The 27,936-nt window shown below is 43.1% G+C and overlaps 1 protein-coding gene across 4 annotated transcripts in view; it reads right to left on the bottom strand.

Annotated features, from left to right (window-relative positions):
- LOC136864010 (uro-adherence factor A) overlaps positions 1-27,936 on the bottom strand; it is a 639,417-nt gene that overhangs the window by 342,865 nt on the left and 268,616 nt on the right. For all 4 annotated transcript variants that reach the window (XM_067140507.2, XM_067140506.2, XM_067140509.2 and 1 more), the window contains one exon: positions 16,617-16,747. In XM_067140507.2, coding sequence (XP_066996608.2) covers positions 16,617-16,747 — 131 coding nt within the window. The remainder of the gene's footprint in view (positions 1-16,616; positions 16,748-27,936) is intronic.

The following is a 27,936-nucleotide window of genomic DNA, read 5'->3' on the forward strand; positions in this document are numbered from 1 at the left end:
CTGTTTGAGGTTGGCTTACTCGTAATATCTCTTGTAGGTACTGAATTGGTGGTACAGAAATAATTTACATTTCCAGTATGTTTTGTTGGCAATTGGTTGCAGATTTTCCATCAGTGTAATGTTCTAGTTGACTAGAAAATGGATAAGAAATCGCATGAATACGTCTGAAAGTGTTAGCCGGCTCACGGAAACGAACGTACACACGCGATAAACAGAACGTTAGGGGGAAGGATATGCACTGGATATCACTAATATTTATTAATTGCTTCAGGTTTGATAAGGTATTAACAGTTTCTTAAGTAATTAAATGAGTGTGTTATTCAAGCGGAGCGAGTGCGTATCGCCTTGAGGCGTGACTTATCAGAGTTACAGTACGACCTGTTCATCACGAAGGCAGTGACACGGCATACAACACACCAAAATGTACACCGCAAAAATGTATGCATGTATGAGATATCAATTTTACAGCTATCTTCTTACCAGTGAGGTAAGATTAATAGGAAGTACATCGTGACGAACACAGCATAGCTGGATAACAATGGACGCCTCAATCCACCTAACAGTTCACCGGTAGTGACACAGGAGCAGAAAGTGAGCCCGCGCCCTACCAAGAACATTATCACATTATTTAGTGTTCTCCCTACGACATATTTAATGGGCGCACCGCCCTGCCGTTTTTACAGACCTCCCGGCTAACAATCTAAACATGGGCTAGTTACATAATAGTAATATATTAGAGTCATTAGGTCCTCCAAATTAAAATGCAAATACTGTAAAACATTTAAATGAAACATCTTCATTATTGTCAAGATAACTGCATCAATTACATTGGAGTTTAGCTTGACTATCGCGTAGTGTCGCACGCAAGCAGTCTGGATTGGCGAGAAATTACATGCGAGCAGTTTCCGTATGACAGCACAAACCTGTAGGGCACTCTACAGCAACAGAGTGGTAAGAACCCGTGTTACATGATTATGAACGAGGAGAACGCTATAAGTTCAAGTATACTCTGTTATGTCCTGTTTGTGATAACACTGAAATAGTACAGTTTTGCAGGTATGAGTAATGTTTACCTGTCTGATTTTGTTGATGCCTCGAGGGGAATATATTGAAATGTTATCATATTCGCGGTTTTACGTATTCCCCGCCTGGCTACTCATTCTGGCCACCCGGCTGACGAAAATTTCTGGGGAGAACACTTATTATGTCCCGCTCCATAGCTAAATGGTTAGCGTGCTAGCCTTTGGCCACAAGGGTCCCGGGTTCGATTCCCGGTAGGGTCGGGAATTTTAACCATCATTGGTTAATTTCGCTGGCACGAGGGCTGGGTATGTGTGTCGTCTTCATCATCATTTCACCTTAATCACGACGTGCAGGTCGCCTACGGGAGTCAAATCAAAAGACCTGCACCTGACGAACCGAACATGTCCTCGGACACACCCGGCACTAAAAGCCATATGCCATTTCATTTCATTATTATTATTATTATTATTATTATTATTATTATTATTATTATTATTATTAATTGTTCCGAGGTATCTGTGGAACAGCAGAGGTGAAAGAAGGTGCGGGGGTGAACAGGTCTCAGGCTACGAAATTAAAGTTAATTTAAAATTTAACAAAGTTATATTTTCTTTGCAAAATCAAGAAATAACAAGTATGGCAGGTACAGAGTAGCAAGGCAACAAAAGTACAATTACAGTATATACCGGATTTGGGCTTCGAGCCCCGAACTCACAATTCTTGGGCAATTAGCCCAACTTTACTCCAAAATAAGTTTTAACAGAGGGGCAGAAAACCCCATTCATGCCCAGGAGCACTTGCTCCAAATTACACAGAAAAGCCTCCTCGAGGCATACAACACTCAATTTTCAAGAAAGAGCCACTCGCTCTCAAACTTTAAGCCTATCAAAGGCCACACCAAACTCCACCTTCAAGTTGTCCTCTATGGACATAAACACAGGGGTAAAATACCCAACCTACTGAGGCCTATTAAGTGAGAAAAGGTTAATTACATGGCCTCTAAAATACCAATTTGAGAGGAGGCGATCTGCACTCCTAATACATTTTGTTTAAAACCTAATCGGGCTCTAGGCCGCTAATGCAAGGGCTAATCCCATACTAAAGAGGTGACTTTAGAAAGAAACAATTTACATTACGTTAAGGAAGAAACGGTTGTGAAAAATAAGTTCACCTCAAAACAATATGAGTGGGAGCTCGAGAGGGTTAAGCACACACTATCCCAATATGTAGCTTTAAAAGAGAATAGATGCTAAGAGTCTTTACATTTTAGGGAAAGGTTACATGGTGGAAACGCTTCGGACCCGCCCCGAGAGTTAAACTGATGAGCTAGCAAGAAAAGAAGTTATTAAACGGCCATTACCTTGTTGTTGAACTGCTGCCCGAAGAAAGAGGCACTTCCCGCCCCCTGCTACGTACTTTGCACTTTGAAAGTTGGTACTGAAGTGGCGCAGAGACCCGAAAATCAGTTTATATACTCTCGTGGAAAGTTCGAGGCGTTTCAGAAATGAGAACACCCGCCCACAAAAACTTTATTGGCTAGGGTTAAGCAAGATATTCAAGTTGGAGAAGATACACCTGATTGGTCATAAATTAAAGAAATTCGCGATTGGCTAAATTCAAAACAAGGGGAAAGAAAGATTTATACAGCCAACTTAAACAATAACAGAAAGAAATTTAACCAGGAACAAACTTTTGAAATAAAAATTTCTCCAAAAAACAGTTCTTTCACTTCGCACTAGGGTGCACCATTGTAGTTCTTCAGTAGTGTCCTCTAGAAGAGAAAGTTCACACTTCTTACTACAGGTAAAACAAAAATACGTCGAAAACGACCCAGTTCAGAAACTCCAAAATTTCCAAGTAGTGACATCTTCTGAGAAACTTGAAAATTAACACCTTAGATAAAGTTCAGACTTCCTCCAGTAGGGGAGTTTCAACTGGCGCAAGGTTTGAATTAGCGGCGTGGAGGTGTACCGCCCGGTACAATTATTATTATTATTATTATTATTATTATTATTATTATTATTATTATTATTATTATTATTATTATTATTATTATTTTTGCAAGCGAATGGACCACTAAGGATCACGCTACAACTTCATTTCTTTCTCTTCGTGTGGAGTTTTCTCTGTGTCCAATACTCCTTCATGCGTTCGCTGGCCTGCTTCCGTTGTTCATCTGTCCAGGCTCTTCCGGTCTTCCTAGTTCTTCCTGCGGCTTGAACACCTTCCAAATTCTTCAGTGTGTTCCTAAACGTATTCCTTTCTAACAGCTGGTCTTCCAAGATGCTTAACCTTTCCATATCCTCCGTTTCCTTAATCCATGCTGTAGTGGTCTTTTTTCTCCAGAAGTAATCAAATATCTGTTTGGTAAGTCTGTTTGCGTTCATTCTGTATAGATGTCTAACAAACGCCAGCCTCCTTTTCTTCATGGTCTCTGAGATTCTTTCCACCTTCTGGTAAACTACTTTGTTACTCCGAAGTTTCCATCCGCTTTCAGTTTGGACAGCTCCCATAATTTTTCTGAGTATTCTTCTTTCCAGGACCTCTAGCTTCTCCAGCTAGTAGTTCATGGACAGGCATTCACTGGCATACAGGCATTCTGTTTTGACCACTGTGTTGTAATGTTTTAATTTGGAATTCCAAGATTAGCACTTCTTATTGTAGATGTTCTTTTGTCAAGCCATATGCTCTCTCCATTTGAGATCCCATCTTCCACTGCAGCTTTTTCTAGTCCATTCTCCTGTATCGTCTCACCAAGGTACTTGAACTTCTTCACCCTTTCTATCCGTCCTATCTCTGTTTCCAAGAATTTTGGTCCATCTTTGATGTTCGTCAGGAATTTGGTCTTTTCTGCTGAGATCCTCAGTCCTGTTTGGCTGGCGATTCTTTCCAAGAGGTTAATCTGGATGGTTGCGACTTCTGGACTTTCTGATAGTATAGCAAAGTCGTCAGCAAAAGCCAAGCAGTTGACTTTAATCCCACCTGATTTTCTCCCTAGACAGATCGGTATTATCCCTTGATGTTCAATTTCTTAGTTCCATATTCTCACTATCTTTTCTAGGACACAGTTGAATAGGAGTGGGGATAATCCATCCCCTTGCCTCACGCCTGTCTTGATTTCAAATGATTGTGAGAGATGCCCGAAGAATTTTACCTTTGAGGTTGTGCCTGTTAGGGTGTCTCTGATTATATTTGCCAGTTTGCTTTTGACTCCAAATTCCCTAATGATCTTATCTAAAGTCTCTCTGTCCACCGAATCGAAGGCTTTTTTGAAGTCTATAACAGACACCACAATTTTCTTACCACTCAACATTCTGTGGCGGAGTATTGACTTCAGGTTGAATATTTGTTCGATACAGGAGCGGCCTTTCCTAAACCCTGCTTGGTATTCCCCTAGTTGTTGGTCCAGATTACCTTCTATTCTATTAAGAAGCAGTTTTGAGAGAATTTTATAGGCGATCGGGAGGAGGGACACGCCTCTATAGTTGTTGACATCCTGCTTGTCCCCTTTCTTATGCAGCGGATGGATAAGTGCTGTTTTCCATTCTTCTGGGATTGTCTCCTTCTCCCAGATTTCCTTGATTTGGTTCTGCCCATTTCAACATTTCTGCCGTTATTGAGTCCTCTCCACTTGCCCTGTTGTTTTTGAGGTTTTCAAGAGCTTCCTTGACTTCATCCTTTGTTGGTAGTTCGTAATCTTCTGAGTTCTCTGGTGTGTCTGGAAATTCTAGTTTAGAGGTTGGGGAAGGACAATTCAAGAGATTGTGGAAGTATCTGGCTAATATCTCACAGTTTTCTTGGTTGTTCAGTCCGATTTTACCCTGTTCGTTTCTGAAGCTCAAACCTGGCGCTTGGTATCCTTTGAGTTTTCTCTTGAAGGTCTGGTAAAAGTCTCTGGAATTGTTCTTGACAAAGTCGGTCTGGATCTCTTCCAGTTGACCTCTTTCAAATGATCGTTTAGTCCTTCGAAATATCATGGATGTCTCTTTCCTCTGTTGCCTGAATTGTTCCATTTGTTCCTTTCCTCTGGAGCATTTCCATTTCCTCCATTTCTCGGACCTCTCCCTGAGAGCTTCCTCGCACTCTTCATTCCACCATATTTCTTTTTTCCTCCTAGCCTGTCCGAGTGTTTTCTTTGCGGCTTCATTGATTCCTGTGCATAGTTCTTGCCAGTTCCCCTTTCTGCTGGTCCGGATTTCGTCCCTGAAGTTTCTAATTATGTCCTCAGTGATGTTCATTTTGTTTGTGCTGTATCTGATTATTTTAGGTGGGTCTCTCTTTTGTCCTATTGGGAGAAAACGGATTTTAACTTTGGAGAGATAGTGGTCTGAATCGAATTCACCGTTCCTAATCACTTTGACGTTCATCACCTCCTTTGAGTTTTTCCTTGTTATCGCTACGTGATCCAATTGGAATTCCCCTAGTTCGGGATTCGGAGATACCCATATCTTTGATTTTCTTGGGAGTTTCTTGAAGTGTGTTGACATAAGTTTCAACTGAAAAGCTTTGCAGAGTCCAATGAGCCTTTCCCCATTCTTGTTTGTCCTCTGATGTGCTGGATATTCCCCTACGATGTCTCTGTACTTTCGTTCCTTCCCAATCTGTGCGTTGAAGTCTCCCAGCAGGATTTTTACGTTGCTCTTGGGTATCCGGGTGATTTCAGTTTCCAGAAGATCCAAGAAGTCATCAACTTTCTGTGGGTTCTTCTTGTTGTCTTCGTTGATCGGGGCGTGACAGTTGATAAGAGTATCTCTTATTCTTGCATTTAATAGTTAGTAGAGACAATCTTTCAAATTTTGATGTGAAGTCTGTGAAATTGTTTACTATTTTCTTGTTTACGTACAAGCAGGTTCCGAGCAGAGGCATGTTGGTGGTTGTTCTAATCGCCGGCTTTCCTTTGAATATTCTGTATTGGTTGATGTCTATGATGTTTTCTTCCAGGAATCTTGTCTCTTGTACAGCTAGGATCTCGATTTGATGTTTTTCCAAAAGCTTTTCTAGTTCTTTTTGTTTTTCGACTCTGGTAAGTGAGTTGACGTTTATTGTTCCAATGAAATGGTTCTTCTTGAATTTGAGTTTGGAAGGTGATTCAAGACGCTCCGACTGGTCTTTCTCGCAGATGTTGGGACTCCTCAGAATCCTAGGTCCCGTTGCATTGCATAGTGCAATGGTGGATTTCTCTGCCGAGCTGCCACCTGGGGTAGTGCTTTCTTTCAGCGACATTTCCATCTTGCGAATGAAGTTGTGATTTGTGGAGGAAGGAATTAGCTTCCGAAGTAAGATCGGATTGTTAGTCCGAAATGATTCTTTTTTCGTGGTTTACTCCACTAGGTTCTTCCGCTCTCATTGCCGTTGGGAGTTAAGATTCCTCTTCCGCATTCGAGACCGTTGACCGAGCACCTTGCAGCCGCCCCTAACATGGGAGACAGACGCTGCTGATAAATAGTGTACTCATACAATTCCCTGAGTACTGGGCTGCCTCTTCCGCAATCTCCACCGTTCCGAAGTTCAACTTCTCCGCTGTAGATTCCGTTGAGGTCTTCACTGGTAACCCTGAGCTGGGACCCTTACCAGATGATACACACCGGGTCAGTGTGTTCTGGGACTCTCATAGGCAGGGGCGCCACTCCCTGGGTAGGGCTATTATTATTATTATTATTATTATTATTATTATTATTATTATCTTTGTTTTGTTACTGTTTAGTACTATTCTTCTGTGTTCATTAAGTTAGATAGTACTACAAGGACACGAGGGGGACTGGCCAGCCCGCACTCTAGAATATATACTCACCCAGAAATGTGTATTACTGTATATGCAAATACGAATGTTTATCTTAGAATTAGTTACAGATGCAGAGACATGTGTGCCACCACCGCAATAACGGGACGTCGGCAGGCGGAAGAAGATAGCACCTTACTTCACGTACGGCTAGACACTTTATTCCCTTTCTCCGGAAACGGAGATATGGCACCTGGCACCACTGGCTGCTGGACCGTGAGACCATTCTGTAGTAGTGTTGGCTACTAAATGCATGATTCGAAGCAGTGTATCGATTCATTCAAGTGTCCGAGTGAATCGATTCACAGGAAAGGCGACCTCACGGCACACGATTCAGCTTACTCCCAGCGGACAGTGCTGAGTGGCGCACTCACTGGACGTTGACGGGGAGCCGAGCTTCCGCTGCAGCGAGACAGTGTATCATGGCACATCGAAAGAATCGTGAACGAGCGCGGCTCAGTGAGACACATGATACACACGGCTCCTTATCGGCTCACTGGACACGCGGAGAGCCGAGCTTCCGCTGCAGCGAGGCATACAGTGAATCATGGCACATTGAAAGAATCGTGAACGAGCGCGGCTCATTGAGACATGATACACACGGCTCCTTTTCGGCTCACTGGACACGCGGAGAGCCGAGCTTCCGCTGCAGCGAGACATACAGTGAGCCATGCTAGACTGAAAGAATCGTATGCTATAATGGACTCGCGAGCTCAGCTCATTTGAAAATAATACCCATTTGCATTCACTGTCCTCTTCTTACAGGGAGGTTTAAATAATAGATGGATTTATTTGCAGTGTTAAAAAGTTAGTCACAACATAATTCTGAAGTAGCTAGTAAGTAGGTAGGCTATTAGGTTATACTATTTATTAGTTTAATGAATCTTAGTATTATAACTTAGTTGACATTTGACAGTTAAACTCGACTCTATCCTGCCCTATGACTGAGTCATGCTCATGAGTCATGACCACTCAAAAGTACCTGTTTTATATTGGGAAGAACGGCTCAGTATTCTCTCAGTTCATATGTCACATCGTTGCACAAGACTTCAATCATATGTGGACAGACGCAATAACAGTATGTTGAATCAGAAAACCAGCGGGCTACTGTATATCTCGGGTAGCCTATACAAAATATGACGATTTAAAAAAATCCTCAGCTGATAGAAAAATACTTTTAAAAAAAGACTGAGCGAGTTGTCGTGCGGTTAATATCGCGTGGCTATGCGCTTGCATTCGGGGGATGGTGGGTTCGAATCCCACCGTCGGCAGCCGTTAAGATGGTTTTTCCGTAGTTTCCCCATTTTCACACCAGGAAATGCTGGGACTGTACCTTAATTCAGGCCATGGCTGCTACCTTCCTAACCTTTCCCACCCTGCGTCGCCGGAAACCTTCGATGTATTAGAGTAACTAGCATTTTTTCTAAGAAAGGAGTTCATAGTATGAAGACCAGATGGCAGCTGTGAGCACTGAATGCTGTTGCTGCTGTCTTACCAGCACATACTACACAGATGCAGTAGGAGCGGTGACCAATGAGCCGTGAATCGGATCACTGTATCGATTCAGTAACGTGAACGGAATCAAATGAATCGATTCAGTAAAATGAATCGAATGTCCCATCACTATTCTGTAGCCCCAAAGCCCGGACGCTAGTGGACCCGAGCCTGGACCCGGCAGTAACGAAACCGACTGATCCCCTTAACTGACAAATGCTAGGATAATGGTTATGACATGCATGATAGACAATCCTAACTTACACTACCTCTGGAATCTTCCACCCCACATCCTTGCATATGCTATGTAGAACACACCAGGCTTTACCTGTAGGCATAATTTTATTTCCACCTATGGGGTTTTATCCTTGTTACTACCAACCTCCAGTACCACGCAACCCAATACCTAATCTGCCCCTCCCCCACAAAAAAACAATGCTACTGGCTTTACGTCCCACCAACTACTTTTTCGGTTTTCGGAGACGCCGATGTGCCGGAATTTTGTCCCGCAGGAGTTCTTTTACGTGCCAGTAAATCTACCGACACGAGGCTGACGTATTTGAGCACCTTCAAATACCACCGGAGTGAACCAGAATCGAACCTGCCAAGTTGGGGCCAAAGGCCAACGCCTCAACCGTCTGAGCCACTCAGCCAACCCCCCCCCCCCAATAATAAATAAAGCGTGTACTCTGAAAACACTGTCAGTGAAGAGAAGCGCCAGACGCATCATCTGCAAGCAAGGAAGGCTCTGAACAAGATAATGAAAATTCAATCTTCAGTTTCTTTAATGTCGTCACTACACCGACCCTACTATTTTAAAGACAGTTGGCCAAGGTCCAACCCATTTCATTCAAAAAACCATTTCCAAACTTGTCATGCCTTAGTAACAGCTTCGTTGCGCGAAATCCTTTTGAAGCTAACTGTGGGCAAACTGGTTGTTTCTTGGACTTCTAGATGACAAAATGGATCGCATGTTTAAACAGAAACGAATCCGAGTATTATTAATACGATCTTAAATGACACGTTCTCAAATATGTGCACTTCTCGGTACATTAACGTTCAGTAGTTGATCGGCCTTTCCTTCTTTATCAGTATGGGGCACAAGTCTCAGACGAACTGTTTTAATGTGGTCAGCCAAACTTTCCTTTAAAACGAAGCTTATCTTCTACGCTTGGTTGTGTTACAAAGATGAATCCTCATGTTCAACGAAAGTAAAGTAGGGCAAGAGACTTTCGTTGTATTTTCTCTTCCTTTTCTGCTTAAATATATTGTAGCCTATACGTATTTCTTTTTCGTACGTCCCTTGGCCCCTACATTAATGCTGAGTAGTTATTGTAATCAATGGTTTTCTTGTTTGACCTGGACTTGACAACTCTTACTGGCGTTTAATCCATCTGTGATAGTACATATATCACACCCCCGCACTATATGTAGAAGTGAGAGATATTGTCAGTATTATTATTATTATTATTATTACTATTATTTTCATCAGTATTTCAGTTGTATATTTTGTCACTAATATTTGTAAGCTGGAAGGTCTCCATATACGTAGTATGAGTAATTTGTTTTGCACGAGTGGGAAAACATTTATATATTGGACTCTGGTAATTTGTATGACTCATGCGGGCATCCCAGTGTTATGAGATGTGCTTGTTGTCGGGAAGTTCTATGAGTCATGCATATATCCCAGCCTGATGAGATGAGCTTGTTGTTGTACTAGGAAAGTTCTATGACTAACGTGGAACACCCGAGAGTTTGTTGATGTCTCGGGAGCAAGGAGAAGTTCAGGGCATGGTCTTGACAAGAGGATCACTCATGATTGGCTGCCGAGGACCAATCCAGACGTACCATGTGAGAGGAAGGGGAATACTGATACCTATAAAGGTTGAAAAAACGGCGGGAACCACAAATGACACACTGTACGAGAAGGAAGTAGTGCTGATACACGGTACTGGAGTGACGCGGCTGCAATGGACTGGACTTCAAACGTTCGTGGAGCGTAGTCTTGTTATGTTCGTGGAAAGTGGCTGATCGACGGATTGTGGAGTGCTTGCGCATTAAGTATTTTAGCACTTGTGGCGGCCTGGCATTATATGGTGGTGGAAGCTATCTCAGACTTTCCATAATTTATATTCAGGTTCGACAAGCGTGTTACTCAAATGTATATATCTTTACAATAAGTATTTAAGTCTGGACACAGTATTACGAGGTATAGTATCTGTGTGATGTTATAACTGCCGATTATGAGAAATGACAAGTCGTATTGATACAGAGACAGTGAAGGGTTCCTATATACGTATATGTACAGTCTTCAACGAACTATCTACAAATGGTGGCTTAGTTCTCGCTTTCGTTTTCCCACCGTTTTCATTATTGCTGTTGTAAATATGGAGTCTTCCAGCAATCATTTGTGTATGTATTATATGTATAATTGTGTGTGTTGATGAGGTGCTCATGCACGGATTTTGTTACGAACATAGTTAGCTATTTTAGAATCAGTGGAGTTATTGATGAACCTAGGTGCAGTTCCTACCTATTTAGTCATTTTCAGGAGGTTAGGTAAGGCCTGCAGCATATGTACCAGTACGCAGCATTATGTACTCGCCCTGGGATATAAAGTTTATCATGCTCGATCTAAATTTGAGGGATCCATTCTGGTGAACTCTGGCGCCCATACTACGGACATTTCGATTAACTATTTTTATGAGTTTAATTTATTTCAAGTATTTTATGAAGTTTTTTAGTAATGCTATTTTATTATAATTTTATTTATATATTTTATATATTTTTATTCATGATTTTATTTATTAGTATTCATCAAGTTGTTACACATCCTTCCTTTTAACAATTTTTATTCGAAGAATTTATGCATTGTAATCGCGGATCGTTAATAAATTTTTTTGTATGTTTCAGGGATATAAGCGCACTCCATTTCGAAACTAGTCAGTCATGTTACACGTTTATAGAACGTAACGCTGTTAAATTGAGAGGCTAAGCTCTCGTGTTTTGATCAGAATAGGTGTCTCTTGTGCGCTTAGTATAGTCCGCTCCCTTTGACTTCACCCTTTCCTTCACATTTAGAGAAAGCTTTCATGCCCAATAATATTATTAAACACTTTTTGATTTTCCATAGCGTCTGGATTATGTGGTGCCTTGTTAATCGCTTCCTTGCGTACGCGTGACTTTAAAATTTTGTTTTTATTTTGCCACAAACTAGATGTATCGTTACTATTATTACTAATTCTATACTACGTCAAGTAACCATAGCAGTTCGTTTCGTTTCGTACATTACAAAATCCCAAAAGACTAGGAACTTCGAGCCGTGGAAGCATACATCAAAACTTAACGATGGCTTTGTTTTAAATCCTCTTATGTCTCAATGCTCTTCCTGCCGATTATAGTGCTGAAGACTGGCCACACCTCTCAGCCACGAATTTATATGCGGCCCATCAAAGTAATTTTCGTTGTGATCATTTCCCTATGCTAAAGTGTAAAGGAAAATGGATCTTACCGTACCGTGTTGTAGGGATGTTGTTTGCATGGCGAATTTACGCACTCCTATAGTATAATGTATTTAACGTTCGTTTTCCTTTACACACAAGCATAGGAAAATGAACACAACGAAAATGATTCTGATAGACTGCGTGTTAATATGTGGCTGGGAGGCGTGGCCAGTCTTAAGGAATATGATGGATAGGAAAACTCCAATTCCAGGCGACGCGTGTTTACATTTGTACGTTTCTTTTTTACATATATATGAAACTTACCATCTGTACACATTGAGATTTATACATGATAATGTCTAGATGATACTTAATAATCTCCCCAAAATTCATTGTTGTAAAATCTAATGCATGCGATTTTATAAAATTCTAAACGTAGCGATCGGTATTTACATGGAACGGGCTTTTAACTTAACATAACTTTACTTTTTAAAAAGATCTGCGAATTGTGGTAACTTTTATTGGTAATGTTAATATATTGTTTACGAGAAGGACAAAGGTACATTTTGCGAAAGAAAAAAACGTACGTTGCGTAATGTCTTCGTAATATAGTTAAAAATGATCGTCGGTGTTTACTTGACAGCGACGCGGGATTACACACGCGAATCAGTGCTATGGCAACATGGCATGAGGGGCTAATAAACCTTAAACTCCGCATCAAATACGATCACTGAATGATAAAATGTACATTTAATATCGCAGTATATAATAACAAAGAAGAGGCGCGATGACGCAGCGGCCAAGCTGCTTGCAACCATCAAGACGGACTGGGTTCGAGTCCCAGTTAAGGCATGTGTAATTTTTGATGTGAAAGTCACGTCCGGTGGTTCGAATTTCGCGTAAATGATGATGTCCCGTGGCTTATGATCGCGGTATTATAGGCCACATATAACTACAAGCTTCCTTCCTCCCAATAATAATATAGATACTGACATGTGGCCTACTTAATAAAGTGAAGTGGTTTTTTATGAATTGTCGCACATTTAACACTAATAACAGTGAAGTAAAATGAACTCAAATATTTTTTTAAAACTTAAGATTCAGCGCTTAACGCAATTTGAATGAAAACTTGATCAGAAATACAAAATGCGGTATAATAAAATGAAAAATATAAAAAAGTTAATTCTGCTTCTGAGACTTGAACAGGAAGTAATTGTTGGCAAGCCCTGAAGTTTCTTCTGTGTTTCTTCACCGACGGAGACATTTTAAAAAGTTCCCATGGTTAACTTTTTACCTCCATATAAGTAGCTGGACAGGTGTCATCTTCCTTCTCCTTGCATGTCTTTCCCCTTCCTTTCTTTTAAAATCCTTATCGTCCTATTTTCTTCTCGCGATACCGTTTACAACGTTGTGAGTAAGCGGCATTATTAAAAATCAGCTCAGTCTGCCCAACCCTTGTCCCGTTTTCCTACGGGATCGGGTGTGAGGTGAGATGAATCTGTCGTGGCGGGTTTTTATGACCGGATGCCCTTCCTGACGTCAACCTCAGAGGAGTTAGAGATGAAATGAACGACGTGATATATGATAGTAGGGAGAGGGTGAAACCCGGTGCCGGGAAACATATCCTACTCCTGTCGAATAGCACCAAGGGGTCTGCTCAAGGCTTAACGTCCCCATCCGACGGACGAATCACCAACAGCGTCATATGCCCTCACTCCATATGAGCACTGCGGAGAGGTTTGGAATTTAATCCAGGCTTTTGGCACGCAATCTAGTGATTAGACATTGTACACCACTACCTCCCCTACCCTGCCGGCCAACATTCTGATGGTGAAAATTTTTTCGACCAACGGAACTCGAACCGGCTAACCTCGGTGTCAGACAGTTTTGGACTTCAGCGCCTTAATGATCATGGCCACCAGGCGGGCCTGAACACAGATAGCTGTTCTAAAAATTTTCCTTTACAAGCGAGTGTAACGCAGAAACTGAATCCTGTGGGCAGCGTGTTGCGTCATAATGCATTCCTGCATATACGCGGCTCCAGGCGACAGGAAACTCCTGGTCGCCTGCTCGCGAGAGCGTCGTAAACACGCGACGTATTTTACCATCAGCTTCGTATGAAACCATTTGAAATTTTGAACGAATGATATAGCAGCTTGAAAGGGTGTACAGTATAAGCTTTGCATACCAAATTTTATTCAAACTGAGCCACGCACTTTTCGTTTACAGAAACTTTTATACCTTTATCTCCGCGTGTTTACATGGCCTGCAGCAATAAATTCGTCGCCTTATATGAACTGTTAGTAACCTAAATAAGTACTTTACTGCGAAGAGAAAAACATTAGAATTAACATTAACCATAATTATTTTCATACCTTTTCATCATAAACAGTAATTCCTAAAATTACTGAGAAATATATGAATTCAGACTACATACAGGTTCCATTAACCACACAATTAAAAACTGAAAGACACCAATAAATGAATGCATACAATAACATTCATGTTTCATCTGTCATAAAAACATTTTTTTGAGTTTTATCGTAAACTTCACAATTTCCTACTTGGGTGGACTATTCTCTGAAATCAGTCAAGAGGAGATTTCGTTTTTTAAAGGGGCCTAACAGCTAGGTCTTCGACCCCTAATGGTACGAAGTGCAACATAATAAAACGATAATTAAAACTTCAAAAGGTATGCACTGACTAGAATCTAAAATAAATGATTATGATAAAAGGACCATGAATCCAAAACAATTAGTGGATCCAATTCACATTGCCGTATTTGCAGAGATGAAATGAAATGGCGTATGGCTCTTTTAGTGGCGGGAGATCCCAGGACGAGTTCGGCTCGCCAGGTGCAGGTCTTTTGATTTGACTCCCGTAGACGACCTGCGCGTCGTGATGAGAATGAAATGATAAAGACAGCACGTACACCCAGCCCTCGTGTCAGGGAAATTAACCAATGATGGTTAAAATTCCAGACACTGCCGGGAATCGAATCCGGGACCCCTGTCACCAAAGGCCAGCACGCTAACCATTTAGCCATGGAGCCGGTTTGCCGAGATGATGCTTTTGTCCAAAGGGGTCCGAAATACAGGTCACCGGCCCCTCAATTGTACTAATCACTAGTAAAGCAGAACCATCGAGTCCCTCCTATAGTAGTACTAATCACAGGGGGGTTCTTCGCATGGTGGTACTAATCACAGGTAATCTAGACCCATGGTATGTCGCACACAATGACAGCACTCATAACACAGACGCATGGTGTTCATCACGTAAGGGCACTAGGCCTACTCACAAGCAACGCAGACTCATGGTGTTTCTCACTTAGTCTGACCAACCACGGGCGCCGGCTAGATCCGTGGGGTTCATCACAGAGTGGTACTAATTATAGGCAACGCAAACCCACGGTGTCACTTATATGTTGGTACCAAACACAGGCAACGCCCAGACCCATGGTGTTCTCACATAATGGTACCGATTGATTGATGATGATTGATGCTTGTTTAAAGGGACCTAACATCTAGGTCATCGGCCCTAATGGTACGAAATGAGACGACAAATTAAAAACCCAAAATCCTCCACTGACCACAACTCAAAACGCGAGGACGCAGAATGGATGGATGGATGGATATGAATGTAAAACGATCAGTGGAACCGACCCACAGTGCCTCACACGCACAGAAGCTGGCGTAAAACAACAGTATTACTGACCAAGGGACTGCTTCTATAGAACGATACTGAATCGATGATGCTTGTAGTCGAAATGAGTCCAAAATCCAAGTCGGCCCCTCATAATGGTACTTATCGCTAGAAAAGTAGAACCATGGTATTTGTCATGTTGCGGTACTAATCAAGAGTACCGTCGACTCGCTGTATTGCATACGTTATGGTACTACTCACAGGTAAAGAAATTTGCACATGTATTACAGACCTACTGTGTTTCGCACATTGCGGCGCCATTGACAGGCAACGTAAACCTATGGTGTTCATCACCTAAAAGTACTAACCGCAGGGACTCGTACTATCCCGTGGTGTTCCTCATATAGTGGGTACTAATCATAGGCAAGCTAGAACCATGGGTTCCGTCATACCATGGTGTCGCTCATATAGGGTGCTACTAATCACAGGTACTGTAAAAGCCGTCGCGCTCTTGTTTGCTACCAATCACAAACCTATTTCGTACCTAACATAGTGGTACTACGCGCAAGTTAATGCGGCCCATGGTGTTCCCCGCGTGGTGGTATTAATCACAAAGAGTTTCATGGTTCTAATATAATAATTTCCCTTGGTCGCCCCTTTTAGTCGCCTCTTACAACAGGCAGGGGATACCGTGGGTGTATTCGTCTGCGTCCCCTACCCACACGGGGTCATAATGGTACTAATCACAGATAACGCAGACCCCTTGGTGTTCGTCACAATGGAACTAATTACAGGCAACGTAAATCCGTGGTATTCCGTATAGTCGTACTATAAAAGCCACAGTGACCCACCCACGATGATACTAGATACAGACCCATGGTGATCCTCGCGTAATGGTACTAATCACAGGTAATCACATGGTTCAAGATCCATCATTCTTTGGCCGCCACTTTTAGTCGCCTCTCACGACCGGACGTTGACTTCATTTCAAAACATATGGGATTTGAACAGCGGTTAATTTTATGAGTAGCCAGCGAAGATGTCAATCGGCTATCCCGTTCCCTTCTCTTTTCCCTCCCACGTAATTATTTTAAGCTACGATCCAGCAAACCCCACAAAGCCACATTCCTCAAAGGAAGGACAATAAATAAGACTGATTAATTTTAGCACTGACTACATGATAATTCGAAAACAGAAATAAGAATATAAATCAAGAAGGTACGGAACATACATACCTTAACTTAGGTGATGAATCGCAAGGTTTCTTCTCAGCTGAACTGGAATGAACGTTCTCTTTACAGCTGGAAGTCAGGCAGTCCGCAGGTACTCCAGCATTGTTGGACTGGCCGTTGCTGCCACTTCCACTCTGCCGCAGACAGACATTAACAAAATTAGAATACTGCATGTCTGAGTTGTACCTAGACAAGAAGTCGTAAAATAGGATACAAGGCAGGTCATGCACAGAATTTTATGATTATTACTGGGTTAATAGCAAATGATACATTCTAGAACTGAAATGACCTCTCTCAAATTAAATGTCAATTTGCGATCCCAAAGACATTTAAAAATGCTGAAGTTCGTGCCTGCCAAGATGTCAGCCGACAGTGTTACATAATGACATGAACTCCTCAGTCAATTTTTTTTTTTATAATGAAGGTCGTTTCCTCTACAATTAGACAGTTCAACTGAGTTTAACGAATTTCTAGACAAGCCAGAAAACAAACCCAGAGCCTCCAGCTTCAGCGCTTCCAAGTCCTGCAGTAGCCTACTTCCGTAACCCATACACCATAGCCAGGGACTGAGAGGGAAAAAAGCGTGCTACAAAATTTATATTTATTAGTGTTGATAGTTACAGTAACATGTTAGTAGCGGAGTTAAGAGAGAGCCGTTGCCAGCAAGGACATGAGGCACTACACCCATTTTCAGTAGATCTCAGGATATAAGTGACAACACTGGAGGTACAGGATCTATCGCCGAGACATGAACAATTTTGAGAATCGAACTGTCTAAAGCACACGCAATGTTACTACATAATATTGTCTATCGTTGTGAAATAGCTCGACAAAACCATGAAAACTGTCACTTCCTAAGCCAGCCGAATTGATGAGTCCTCAACCCGAAGATTATTTGGATCCTCGACAAATCCACGATCACCTATCATACGTAGCCTAGGAGTCATTGAAGAGTACTGGGAGGAAAAGGAAAGAAAAGTTTCTCGCTTTCTTCACTGACCCAGAAGATACTGTTACATACCAGTCTGCCAAGCCCGCTGACATGAACACTCCAACTGATCCTATGAACTATCACACCATTCATGACTGACAGACTGCGTAAGGGATGGAGCTGCGAGTAATTCACAGTGACAAAAACTTGAAGCACCCAGAAGAAATGGTCGGATGTCATTGTAACTTCCTACACGTACACATCATCGGCGGGTATGTGAATGACTAGAGTTGCAAATATCCGACAGGTATAACGGCCACCAGAGTGCATTAGTGCCGTTCGTGTTTAGTGTTACCAGGCCTGGTTGGGTGTATAATAGACGTGAACTGGGTCAGATGTTGAGTGATCACTGTGAAGAACACTGAGATGCCGCGTGTTCGTGTGAGACAGCGTTATCAGCAACTGACAGTTTGAAATGGGCCTCATTGTGGGTCTACGTTTGGCCGACTGGTCGAATCATGCAATATCCTGATTTGTGGGGGCATTCGGACGTGATAGTGGCCTGATGACGGACTGCATGGAAACGTGAGGGCAGGCATACTCGTCAAGTTTCCGGTCAGCCACGTCTGACCACAAGAGAGGATGGCCGTATTGAGCACCGAACACACCTTAACACCTTCATATCTGCGCCTGCCATCCGAAAACTAGTAGTGACTCTCCGGAACATTCTGTGTCATCCCGCACCACAACACAAACGGCTCCATTTGGAATGGTGTCGTGACTGAGATAAATGGACCGCTGATCAATGGCGCCGCATTGTGTTCAGCGAAAAATCGCGGTTCCGCACTACCACGGATGACCATCGCCTGCGAGTATGGCGGCGACCTGGGGAAAGGTACCATTCTTCCAGTGGTTTGGAGAGGCACATCGGTGTTATTCCTGGCGCCATGGTGTGGGGAGCCAACGGGTATGACTTCAGGTCACGGCTGGTAGTGACTGAGGGAACTCTGACGGCACAACTGTAGGTCAGGGACATTCTGAGTCCTCATGTGTTACCTCTCACGCGACATTATCTTGGTGCCGGATTTCAACAGGACAATGCCCGTCCACGCATGTCTATGAACTGTATGCGTGATGTTGAGGTACTCCCGTGGCCAGCATGATCCCCAGATCTGTCCTCGATAGAACATGTGCGGGACCACCTCGAAAGTCAACTCCGTCTCGGTGCCAGTATATCAAGGATCAGTTACAACAGTTGTGGGCCAGCTTGCCTCAGGGGAGGATGCAAATCCTATATGACACCCTTCCTAACCGAATCAATTCATGGACCCAGGCATGGGGGGAGGGGGGTTGATTTTGTTTATTCCTCGCCTTCTGCGTGCTTCATTTTGTTTTATGTTTTGTCAGACGGTGTACCAACAAAACTTGAAACAAACTTCGGCGTCACTGTAATATGTTATTACTGAAATAAATTAAAAATTGAGTTTTGCCTAGAATTAGTACTTCACACAGGGCGACGATTATCTACAGACTACTCTACAAATTTGCTTATAACCTTACCTAACCCTATTTAAATCCTTTAAATGAATCTGTCTCACATTAAACGGCGCACTAGCCGCCAGCGTCTTGGAAAGGAGTAGCAATCCAACTGATGAGCCCAATGCTACAGTGGGGCGAAACGCTGGTAATTTCACGATTGAAAATGCTCAGAGAGCTTAAATGTTTTAAACATTTGCAATCGATCAAATTAAATTATGGTTTCCTTCTAGGGATCTTATTTTTTGAGAGGCATGTTTGTTAAAGCGGAACCAAGACTAAAATGAAGAATTATATTTTTTGTTGAATATCAAACCAGCTTCCCTAGTGTGAGAGTTTCATTTTGACTCGCTGTACTAATCAACAATGTAAAAGATTCGACAGAATGTGTACTATATTGCACTTTTCAGTGCGAGAACGGCCACTTTTAGCTTAACAGATTAGGAATCTCAAATAACTCGCAGAATTGTAGAAATGTCCTTCGATATTTCCAGACCTACCTATCATTAAGGCCAGGACAGGGGCTTTCTCCATTACGTATTTCTTTTATAAATATGCTGCTGTTCACGGTCAACTTCTTGTGACTGTTCGGGGTCCGTATCAAATCGTATGGTTGGATCTAGTGTGAAACCAGACTTTTATTTCTTGTCGACTGCAACAATGCCCACTCTTATTGTACTCCCGTTGCCAGCAATGCAGTAGATTTACTCAAAAACTTCGTAATTCTTTTCTAAAGAGAAGCTGCTACCTTGCTCCTAATACCATGGTCGCAAGCGTTACGCAAGAGTTCACCGTGCGGACAAAAGCCTAGACCCCAGGACGTGTGCTACGCTTTGTCTCACTACAGTGTCAGAGAATCACGTCTTTACCATGTATACGTTGGTAACACAACGTTTTAAATTCCCGTATTCTTAAATGTCCCCGTACGTCAGACATTTTTTATATCGTGGAGCTTCCATTATCTACAGTGTGAACCCGAACTGCGACAAACTTTCGGAGGTTGTTTAGGGATACCTTCCGAGCATACTGCTATACGGGACCCGTGGTTTTTGATGGCTCGTTACAGAATAATAATAATAATAATAATAATAATGTAATGTAACCCTTATCATTCTGGTTTCTGTTGGAAATGGAGTATGGCCTTTAGTGCCGGGAGTATCCGAGGACATGTTCGGCTCCCCAGATGCAGGTCCTTCGATTTGACGCCCGTAGGCGACCTGTGCGTCGTGATGGTGAAGACGACACATACATACAGCCCCCCTGCCAGCGAAATTAATCATTTATGGTTAAAATTCCCGATCCTGACGGGAATCTAACCCAGGACTCCTGTGACCAAATGCCAGCACGCTAACCATTTAGCCATGGAGCCGGAACTTGAATTTTTTGTTTTAAAAACCTATAATATGCTTTTGAAGGGAGTTTCAAAAGGTAAATCAGTGCCGTCGTCTTCCGTCACGTTAAACAACTCCCGCGGGACAAAATTCCGACAGCGGCGTCTGTCAGTAACATTTACGACGGACATAAAACAAATATTTTTAGTGCAATACAAATACAAAGCTAATCGAGACAACAAACCAAAACGAGCCACCGGAGACCACGGGTCCCTTACACAAATATACCCTGTGACAAAGTTCGGTGAATGAAGTCAGAACGGTCGATGCGACAACACTGGCGACACACAACGCTGCACGTGTGTAGCAGCAGGTTTTGACCACCTCCTCCCAATGTTGTTCAGTTGAGCATCGTGTGTGTGCCGTGTAGGACCTGTTCGACACAGTGCGTGTTTAGTGCGTTGGTTCTGAACAGTGAATAGGAACGACCAAAAGATCAATGTACAGTTTTGTTTTAAGCTTGGCAAGACACCGAAAGAAACGCATGCGATGCTGGTACGTGTTCATGAAGATCAAGCACTATCCTTCAAGTGTGTGTAGGAGTGGTTCGCCCGTTTTCGAGGAGGCCGGGAAAATGTTTCTGACAACAACCCCCGTAGCGGAAGACTTCAGTTTTTTGATGGGATAGTTTGGGACTGGAAATCCTTAGTGAGGGGTGTAGATTGTATGGAGATGTGCTTGACTGCTGGGTGGGTGGGAGGAGGGGGAGGTTTGGGTTTGCTGGTTGACGGCCTCGGGTTCGATGGTGTATCGTTGGTTGGCTATGTTGTGGATGGGATTGATGATGGGAGTGGGGATGTTAGTTTTAAACAGAATTTTGAGAATTGGTCGGACGGAAGTGTTGCGGCGCGGGGTGAGCAGTAGTAGGTTATTATGAGTCTCTTCTATGACTGACAAAAGGAAAAAAGACAACATTGGCCGAGAAATTCACACCCGGATAACAGCGCTTAAAGAAGTCCCCAGACCCATACCCATGTTTTTCCGCCTCTCAGACGCCCACCCTCACCAAGAATCAGAAAAGGCACCTGAAGTAGAAGATGATTACGAGTACGAAGATATTGAAGATACAGAAGATGAAGAAGAAACATCGGAGGATGGTACTACACTTCGTGAATGTAGCTCCCAAACCACCACATCACCATCCCTAACGGACATCAGCACCCAACCTCTCCTTTAACCACTGAACAGGAAATCCAAACTAATCCAAACACACAACCTGCAGCCACAGAACCCACCCAAACTAATTCCTCGCTACTAAAAAAACCCCTCCTAATAACTCTCAACAATCACCTACCTGCCAAACAACACCTACCCACAGCAATCGAACCCGTACTACCCGATATAAGCTTCGCTCACAATCCACACTCATATTCATGTGCTATAACTGCCTACAGTTAAACCACTCCACCGCAAGCTGCAGTAATCAGACCCGCTGCAACAGATCTGGTGATCACCACCACAATGTCTGCCCAGTCCCAGACCAGGTCAAGTGCGCTAACTGTAAAGACAAACACGCCGCTTCATATCCAGACTGCCCGTTCTTCATGAAAGCAATAACAGCTAACCACATTGCAAATAAACAGCTCTGCCAACCTCAACCAACTAACCAAAAAATTCCCTCCTTACTAAAACTTAACCTCAACCCCTCTCCCTAGCACTATCTGGATAGCACATCACAAATCATCCCCACCCTAGAACATCTGAAAAATCTCCGCTCTCTACTAACCAGCACCACATAACCAACGCATCCCAACCCAAGACCTTTCCTACCCAGAAACTGCATGCCCCAACAACCGACAACCCATCCCTAAATATGTTGAGTCGTCAGTCGAAAGACTGGTTTGATGCAGCCCTCCATGCAACCCTATCCTGTGCTAACCTTTTCATTTCGACGTAACTATTGCATCCTAGATCTACTCTAATCTGCTTGTAATATTCATACCTTGGTCTACCCCTACCGTTCTTACCACCTACACTTCCCTCAAAAACCAACTGAACAAGTCCTGATGTCCTATTGTGTTTCCTTCAGCCTTTTCATTTAGCCTATGTGCAATATGTTCCCTGAAACAATCTCTCACACTCTTTTCTTTCAACTTGTTTAGATCCTATCTTTTTTCATACTTCAATTTCTTAAACTTCAGGTGGCATTTCATGACCAACAAGTTGTGGTCAGAGTCCACGTCTGCTCCTGGGAAAGTTTTGCAATCCAACACCTGGTTTCTGAATCTCTGCCTAATCATAATGAAGTCTATTTGATACCTTCCAAGTGTCTCCAGGTCTCGTCCACGTATAAAGCCGTCGTCTGTGGTGTTTGAACTAAGTATTGGCAAGGACTAAATTATGATCAGTGCAGAATTCAACCAGCCGACTTCCTCTTTCGTTCCTTTGTCCCAATCTAAATTCTCCTACTGCATTACCTTCTCTTCCTTGGCCTACCACTGCATTCCAGTCTCCCATCACAATTAGATTCTCGTCCCCTAAATATATCCCTCCTAAACCTCTCAACGAGCCCAACTGATGGCAGCACCCTCCGAAGTGCAGAGAAGTCACCTATTCCTAAGTCCCAAACAATGGCAAATAAATGCCACCCACCACATGTCAGTACCTCCACCATCGCCATTCCACTATTTCCCTGAAGTACCAGAAAAACTACCGAACAAACCCACCAGTCAGTGCTCTTAAGAGCCACACCTCAAAATGAGATTAAGGACGCAATCGGTCGGGAATCTAAAAATTTCCAGCTCTAGTAGAGCACATCATGGAGAGCTAGCAACCAGCACCAGCCAGCTCGCCACTGCAAGCGACAACTCGAGCCTCCGCTCTGCCTGCCTGCAAGACAATCACAGGGCAGGACCAAGACCAACAACCAATAGCCGCCGCCATACACCGACAGCCAAACCAGCCAGCCTGCCAGCCTTCCACTGTGCAGACACACGAATGAAGCAAGCAATTGTCACTAGCCCACAATGTGGTCACTTGTTCGAAACTTATCCCGGTGCAACACGGTAAAGCTACACTTGTTTCGACCGTGCCCACTGAGTGAGCGCAGTAATATTCACCAGTCCTTAAAATTGAGTTTGACCAACCAGTGCTTCACCTAAAAACAACCTTCCCAACCCCTCCAATGACCCACGAGTCATACAACCAACTACATGTCACCATGGCAAACTACCAGGCAGTAGCCCAACAATTTACTTCAACTACCACCTCGTACCTCAAATAACCAACCTTCCCCTTCCCAATTCCAACACAACAGATCTCCACCGTACGTAACCACACAAACCTACGCCCAAGCCAAACCAGCCCAACACCTGTACCAAAACGACGCCTCATCAGAAGACCAAGCAGAAGACGACATTCCCATTCCCTTCTTCTACGTCCAAAACAGCTCTGAATTCACATTCTCAGTCTAATGCCAAGTCCTAATATTTAACCTCAATAACACCGACCCAGTCCACATAACTCGTCAAAATATTATCAGCGCACTTATGCCCACATTGGACGAACATCTCGCAGTCATAGAAGAGACTCATAATAACCTACTACTGGTCACCCCGCACCGCAACACTTCCGTCCGACCAATTCTCAAAATTCTGTTTAAAACTAACATCCCCACTCCTATCAATCCCATCCACAACATAGCCAACCAACGACACACCATAGAAGCCGAGGCCGTCAACCAGCAAACCCAAACCTCCCCCACCCACCCACCCACCCACCCACCCACCCAGCAGTCAAGCACATCTCCATATAATCTACACTCCTCACTAAGGATTTCCAGTCCCAAAATATCCCATCAAAAACTACATCGCCACACAAGCCACTCCTCCTTCCAGCAAATCAACTCTCTTCCTCCAAGCCTAAAAGAAAATCCAAAGGAACCCAGACAACTTCCAAAACCACAGATTTCACCATCCAAACCACACCTCCATCAGCAGATATTTCACTACAAACCTACCCCATAAACCAAGACGCTTAATCACAAACTATACCTACGCCACCACCACCACCCCCACTCAAACCAATCCACCCCCACAATCGCAGAAGAAAAATCCACCACAAAACGAACCACCTACACCCCAGAAAACCACCCTCCCTCCAACAAAACCCCAACCGCCCCACCTCACCCTTCTCTTACTATATGTTATAACTGCTTTAAATTGAATCATTATGCCGCAAGATGCCGAAACACCATCCACTGCAACAGGTACGGCGGTCTACACAGTCACACCGAATGTAAGGTGTCTCGGGACCAGGCGAAGTTCGCGAACTGTCACGGCAGTCACGCGGCTTCGTATCCTGGATGCCCGTACTTCAAGAAGGCAGTAATTGCAAAACAAATCACAACAGTACTCCCTACCACGTGCAAAACCCGGCACCCAACCCAAACCCCCACCGCTACTCCCCGCCCCCGCACAACCAATTACTACACCTCCTCCTCAATAACCAGTCTACCCCACTTCAGGGCCACATCTGTGGAGTGAGCGGCTGAGGCCCCTGAAAACCCCAACCCAAATATCAACCACCCCACCCCGCCAAGAGACACCCTCAAGTTCTCACTTCCTTAAATAAACCACCCCACAGTCTTCAAACACCAAACGGCCTTCCTAGTACAAAGATGAAACACTGGTTCTCGGAGACGAGGCGGTGCAACGCTAAATACTGCCCATACATTGATACTATTTCTAAATTTATTAACATCCGCAGAAACTTATAATTATGTATTTAATAATAAGTTGCAATAAACAATGTAGCGTTGCAAATTTCCAAACGCAACATTAAGTAAGGTAAACCCTGTATGTACCATAAAACAGGACCGGCCACATCATATACCGCAAATGCTGTGCCTGTCAAACACAGAATGTAGCTAGTTTCCTCGGGCACTCGCATACTACAGCACAAAACACACTAACACTGAAAGCCCACACATATGGAGCTAAAACAAATACATATACGGAGTTAAGCAACATCGGGTGTGGTCACCCACCGGATGGGTGGCAGGAATTCCGCACACTTGCTGTTTACATATGACTAACGAATTACTACCAAAACTGGTTAAAATTACGACATAGTACTTTCAGTACGATGAAGCACAAAACTGACACACCCAATACAGTCCGAAAGAGGAGCTCCGATGGGAGCACCGGTATCGGTACGACACAGAGTTAGTAAATGATTCACTAGAGGTAGCATTGGCGCCACCGTCCACGAGCGAAACAGTGTAGCGAGCGGAGCATGGCAAAAAGCTCATTCCGCCGTACTCATCAATATAAATATGGGGCCTTTTAAAACTGTGTGGATATACATAAGGTTTAAAATTCTTACATGTAAATATTCTCAGATACTCCAGTATACTTGTGATGCTTCTCTCCAGTAAAAAAGAAAGCCCAAAGCATGAATACAGGATTAAATGTGTAATAAGAGGACGGTGTTCAGGTGCAGTTAAGTAACAAATCAATTTACTGTTCATATTAAGTCTTGTAACAACATACGTTTAGGAGGGGGGCTCATATATTTCGCTATTTTTTTTTTTTTTTTTTTTTTTGTAAATGACCAGAAACTTGGTATAATTCTGCCCAACGACCGAAAATGTCCTCTCTCGTACGAAGCGGATGAGTGAGATTTTAGGCCTAAAAACGTTGGCGAGATTTGGGGTAAGGTAGGCAAAATATTACCATCGCCGGTTTAGACCCTAGCTTTCTGAGCCCAAGTTGGCAGGTTCGAGCCTGACTCAGTCCGGTGATACTTGAAGGTGCTCAAACAAGTCAGCCTCTTGTAAATAACTTAAATAACTAAGATTTAGCGGCACATGAAGGAGGAAAAAATTCAGACACATCAGGGTCTCTGAAAACCGTGCAAGTACGTAGTGGGACGTAAAGCCATTTTATTATTATTATTATTATTATTATTATTATTATTACTACTGTTGATGTTTTCTAAACGTGATTAAAAGTGAAAATATGACGCTCGGTTGTGGTTTCGGCCTATTATGGAGATTTTACTTAACTTTTCCTGAAATGTATGATTTGCTTTAAGATTTTAACTTGTAAAATGATTTCCGTTAATGGAAAGGGAGAGTGGTAAATTATATGATTGAAGAGAATTGAAAAAATACAATATTTTTTACAATTTGATTTACATCGCACCGACACAGATAGGCCTTACGGCGATGATGGGTTAGGAAAGGGAAGGAAGCGCCCGTGGGCTTAATTAAGGTACAGCCCCAGCATTTGTCTGGTGTGAAAATGGGAAACCAGGGAAAACCATCTTCGGGGCTGCCGACAGTGAGGTTTGAACCCACTATTTCCCGAAAGCAAGCTTCCAGCAGCGTGGCCCTAACCGCACCGCCAACTCGTTCAGTCAATAATACATTATGCTTGTATATAGTCCTATGTGACATTTTAAGGAATAATAATATTGACGAAAGTAAAGGACTGAGATGTTCACACGGTGTGGCATATCTAGTCTCTAAATTGTAAAATGTGGTAAGGTTGAATGGGGACTGCTACACGTATTGTATGAAGGAAAAGCAACAAACTGTATATACAGAAAATATATTCAGTAGCTTTTAACAGGCCTACTATAAATACACACAAAAAGTGAAAAACGGACTACAATTCCAGGCTATCATGCAGATCCTTCCTTATTTTCTTTTTTGTACCAATTTGCTTTACGTCGCACCGACATAAATAGGTCTTACGATGACTATAGGAGAGGAAAGGGCTAGGAGTGGGAAGAAAACGACTGTGGCCTTAATTAAGGTACAGCTCCAGCATTTGCCTGGTATGAGAACTAGAAACCATCTTCAGGGCTGCCGACAGTGGGGTTCAAACCCACTATGTCCTGAATGTAAACTGACAGCTACGTGGCCTAAAGCCTGCAGCCACTCGCCCGGTATCATGCACATGGCCATTCAGTGAAAGGAAAATATCATCACTTATATTTCGTAAAACATGAATTTCAGTCTTCAAGATAAGATCCAAAGAATCTCGTTCACGCCGACAGGAGAATCAGTCGCGTAGTCAGCCCAAGTAGGCCAATTCACATGACGAGTGTCATGCAATGTATTATTTTATACGTACGGAAATGAATTTCAAGGAAAATACCTGTGCAATGATATGCTATGGCCCTTTGTGAACCTCTCTACGCAGCCATAAGCTGCACAGGAGACATTTTCCTTCAAAGAAGTATATACTTCAATTTATCGGGAAGCTCCATTAGTGACAGTGCCAAACAATCCAGCTTTTGCCAAACAGCGTGCTCGTTCAACTTCGCACGCGACTGCAGCGCCAATGCTACCTCCAGTGTTTCATTTACTAACTATGGTACGACACAACCCACCCTACAGATCCCCTGGGCAGTATAGGAGCAGCATAGCACAGCACAATAGTGACCTGCTGCCCGAGGTTGTGCCGGCAGTAAAGTTCAACTTTGTGTGCGAGTGTCTAGTCCGAACGTAGAACAA

Source organism: Anabrus simplex, chromosome 2 (genome assembly GCF_040414725.1).
Source record: "Anabrus simplex isolate iqAnaSimp1 chromosome 2, ASM4041472v1, whole genome shotgun sequence".
Classification (NCBI taxonomy): Eukaryota; Metazoa; Arthropoda; class Insecta; order Orthoptera; family Tettigoniidae; genus Anabrus; species Anabrus simplex.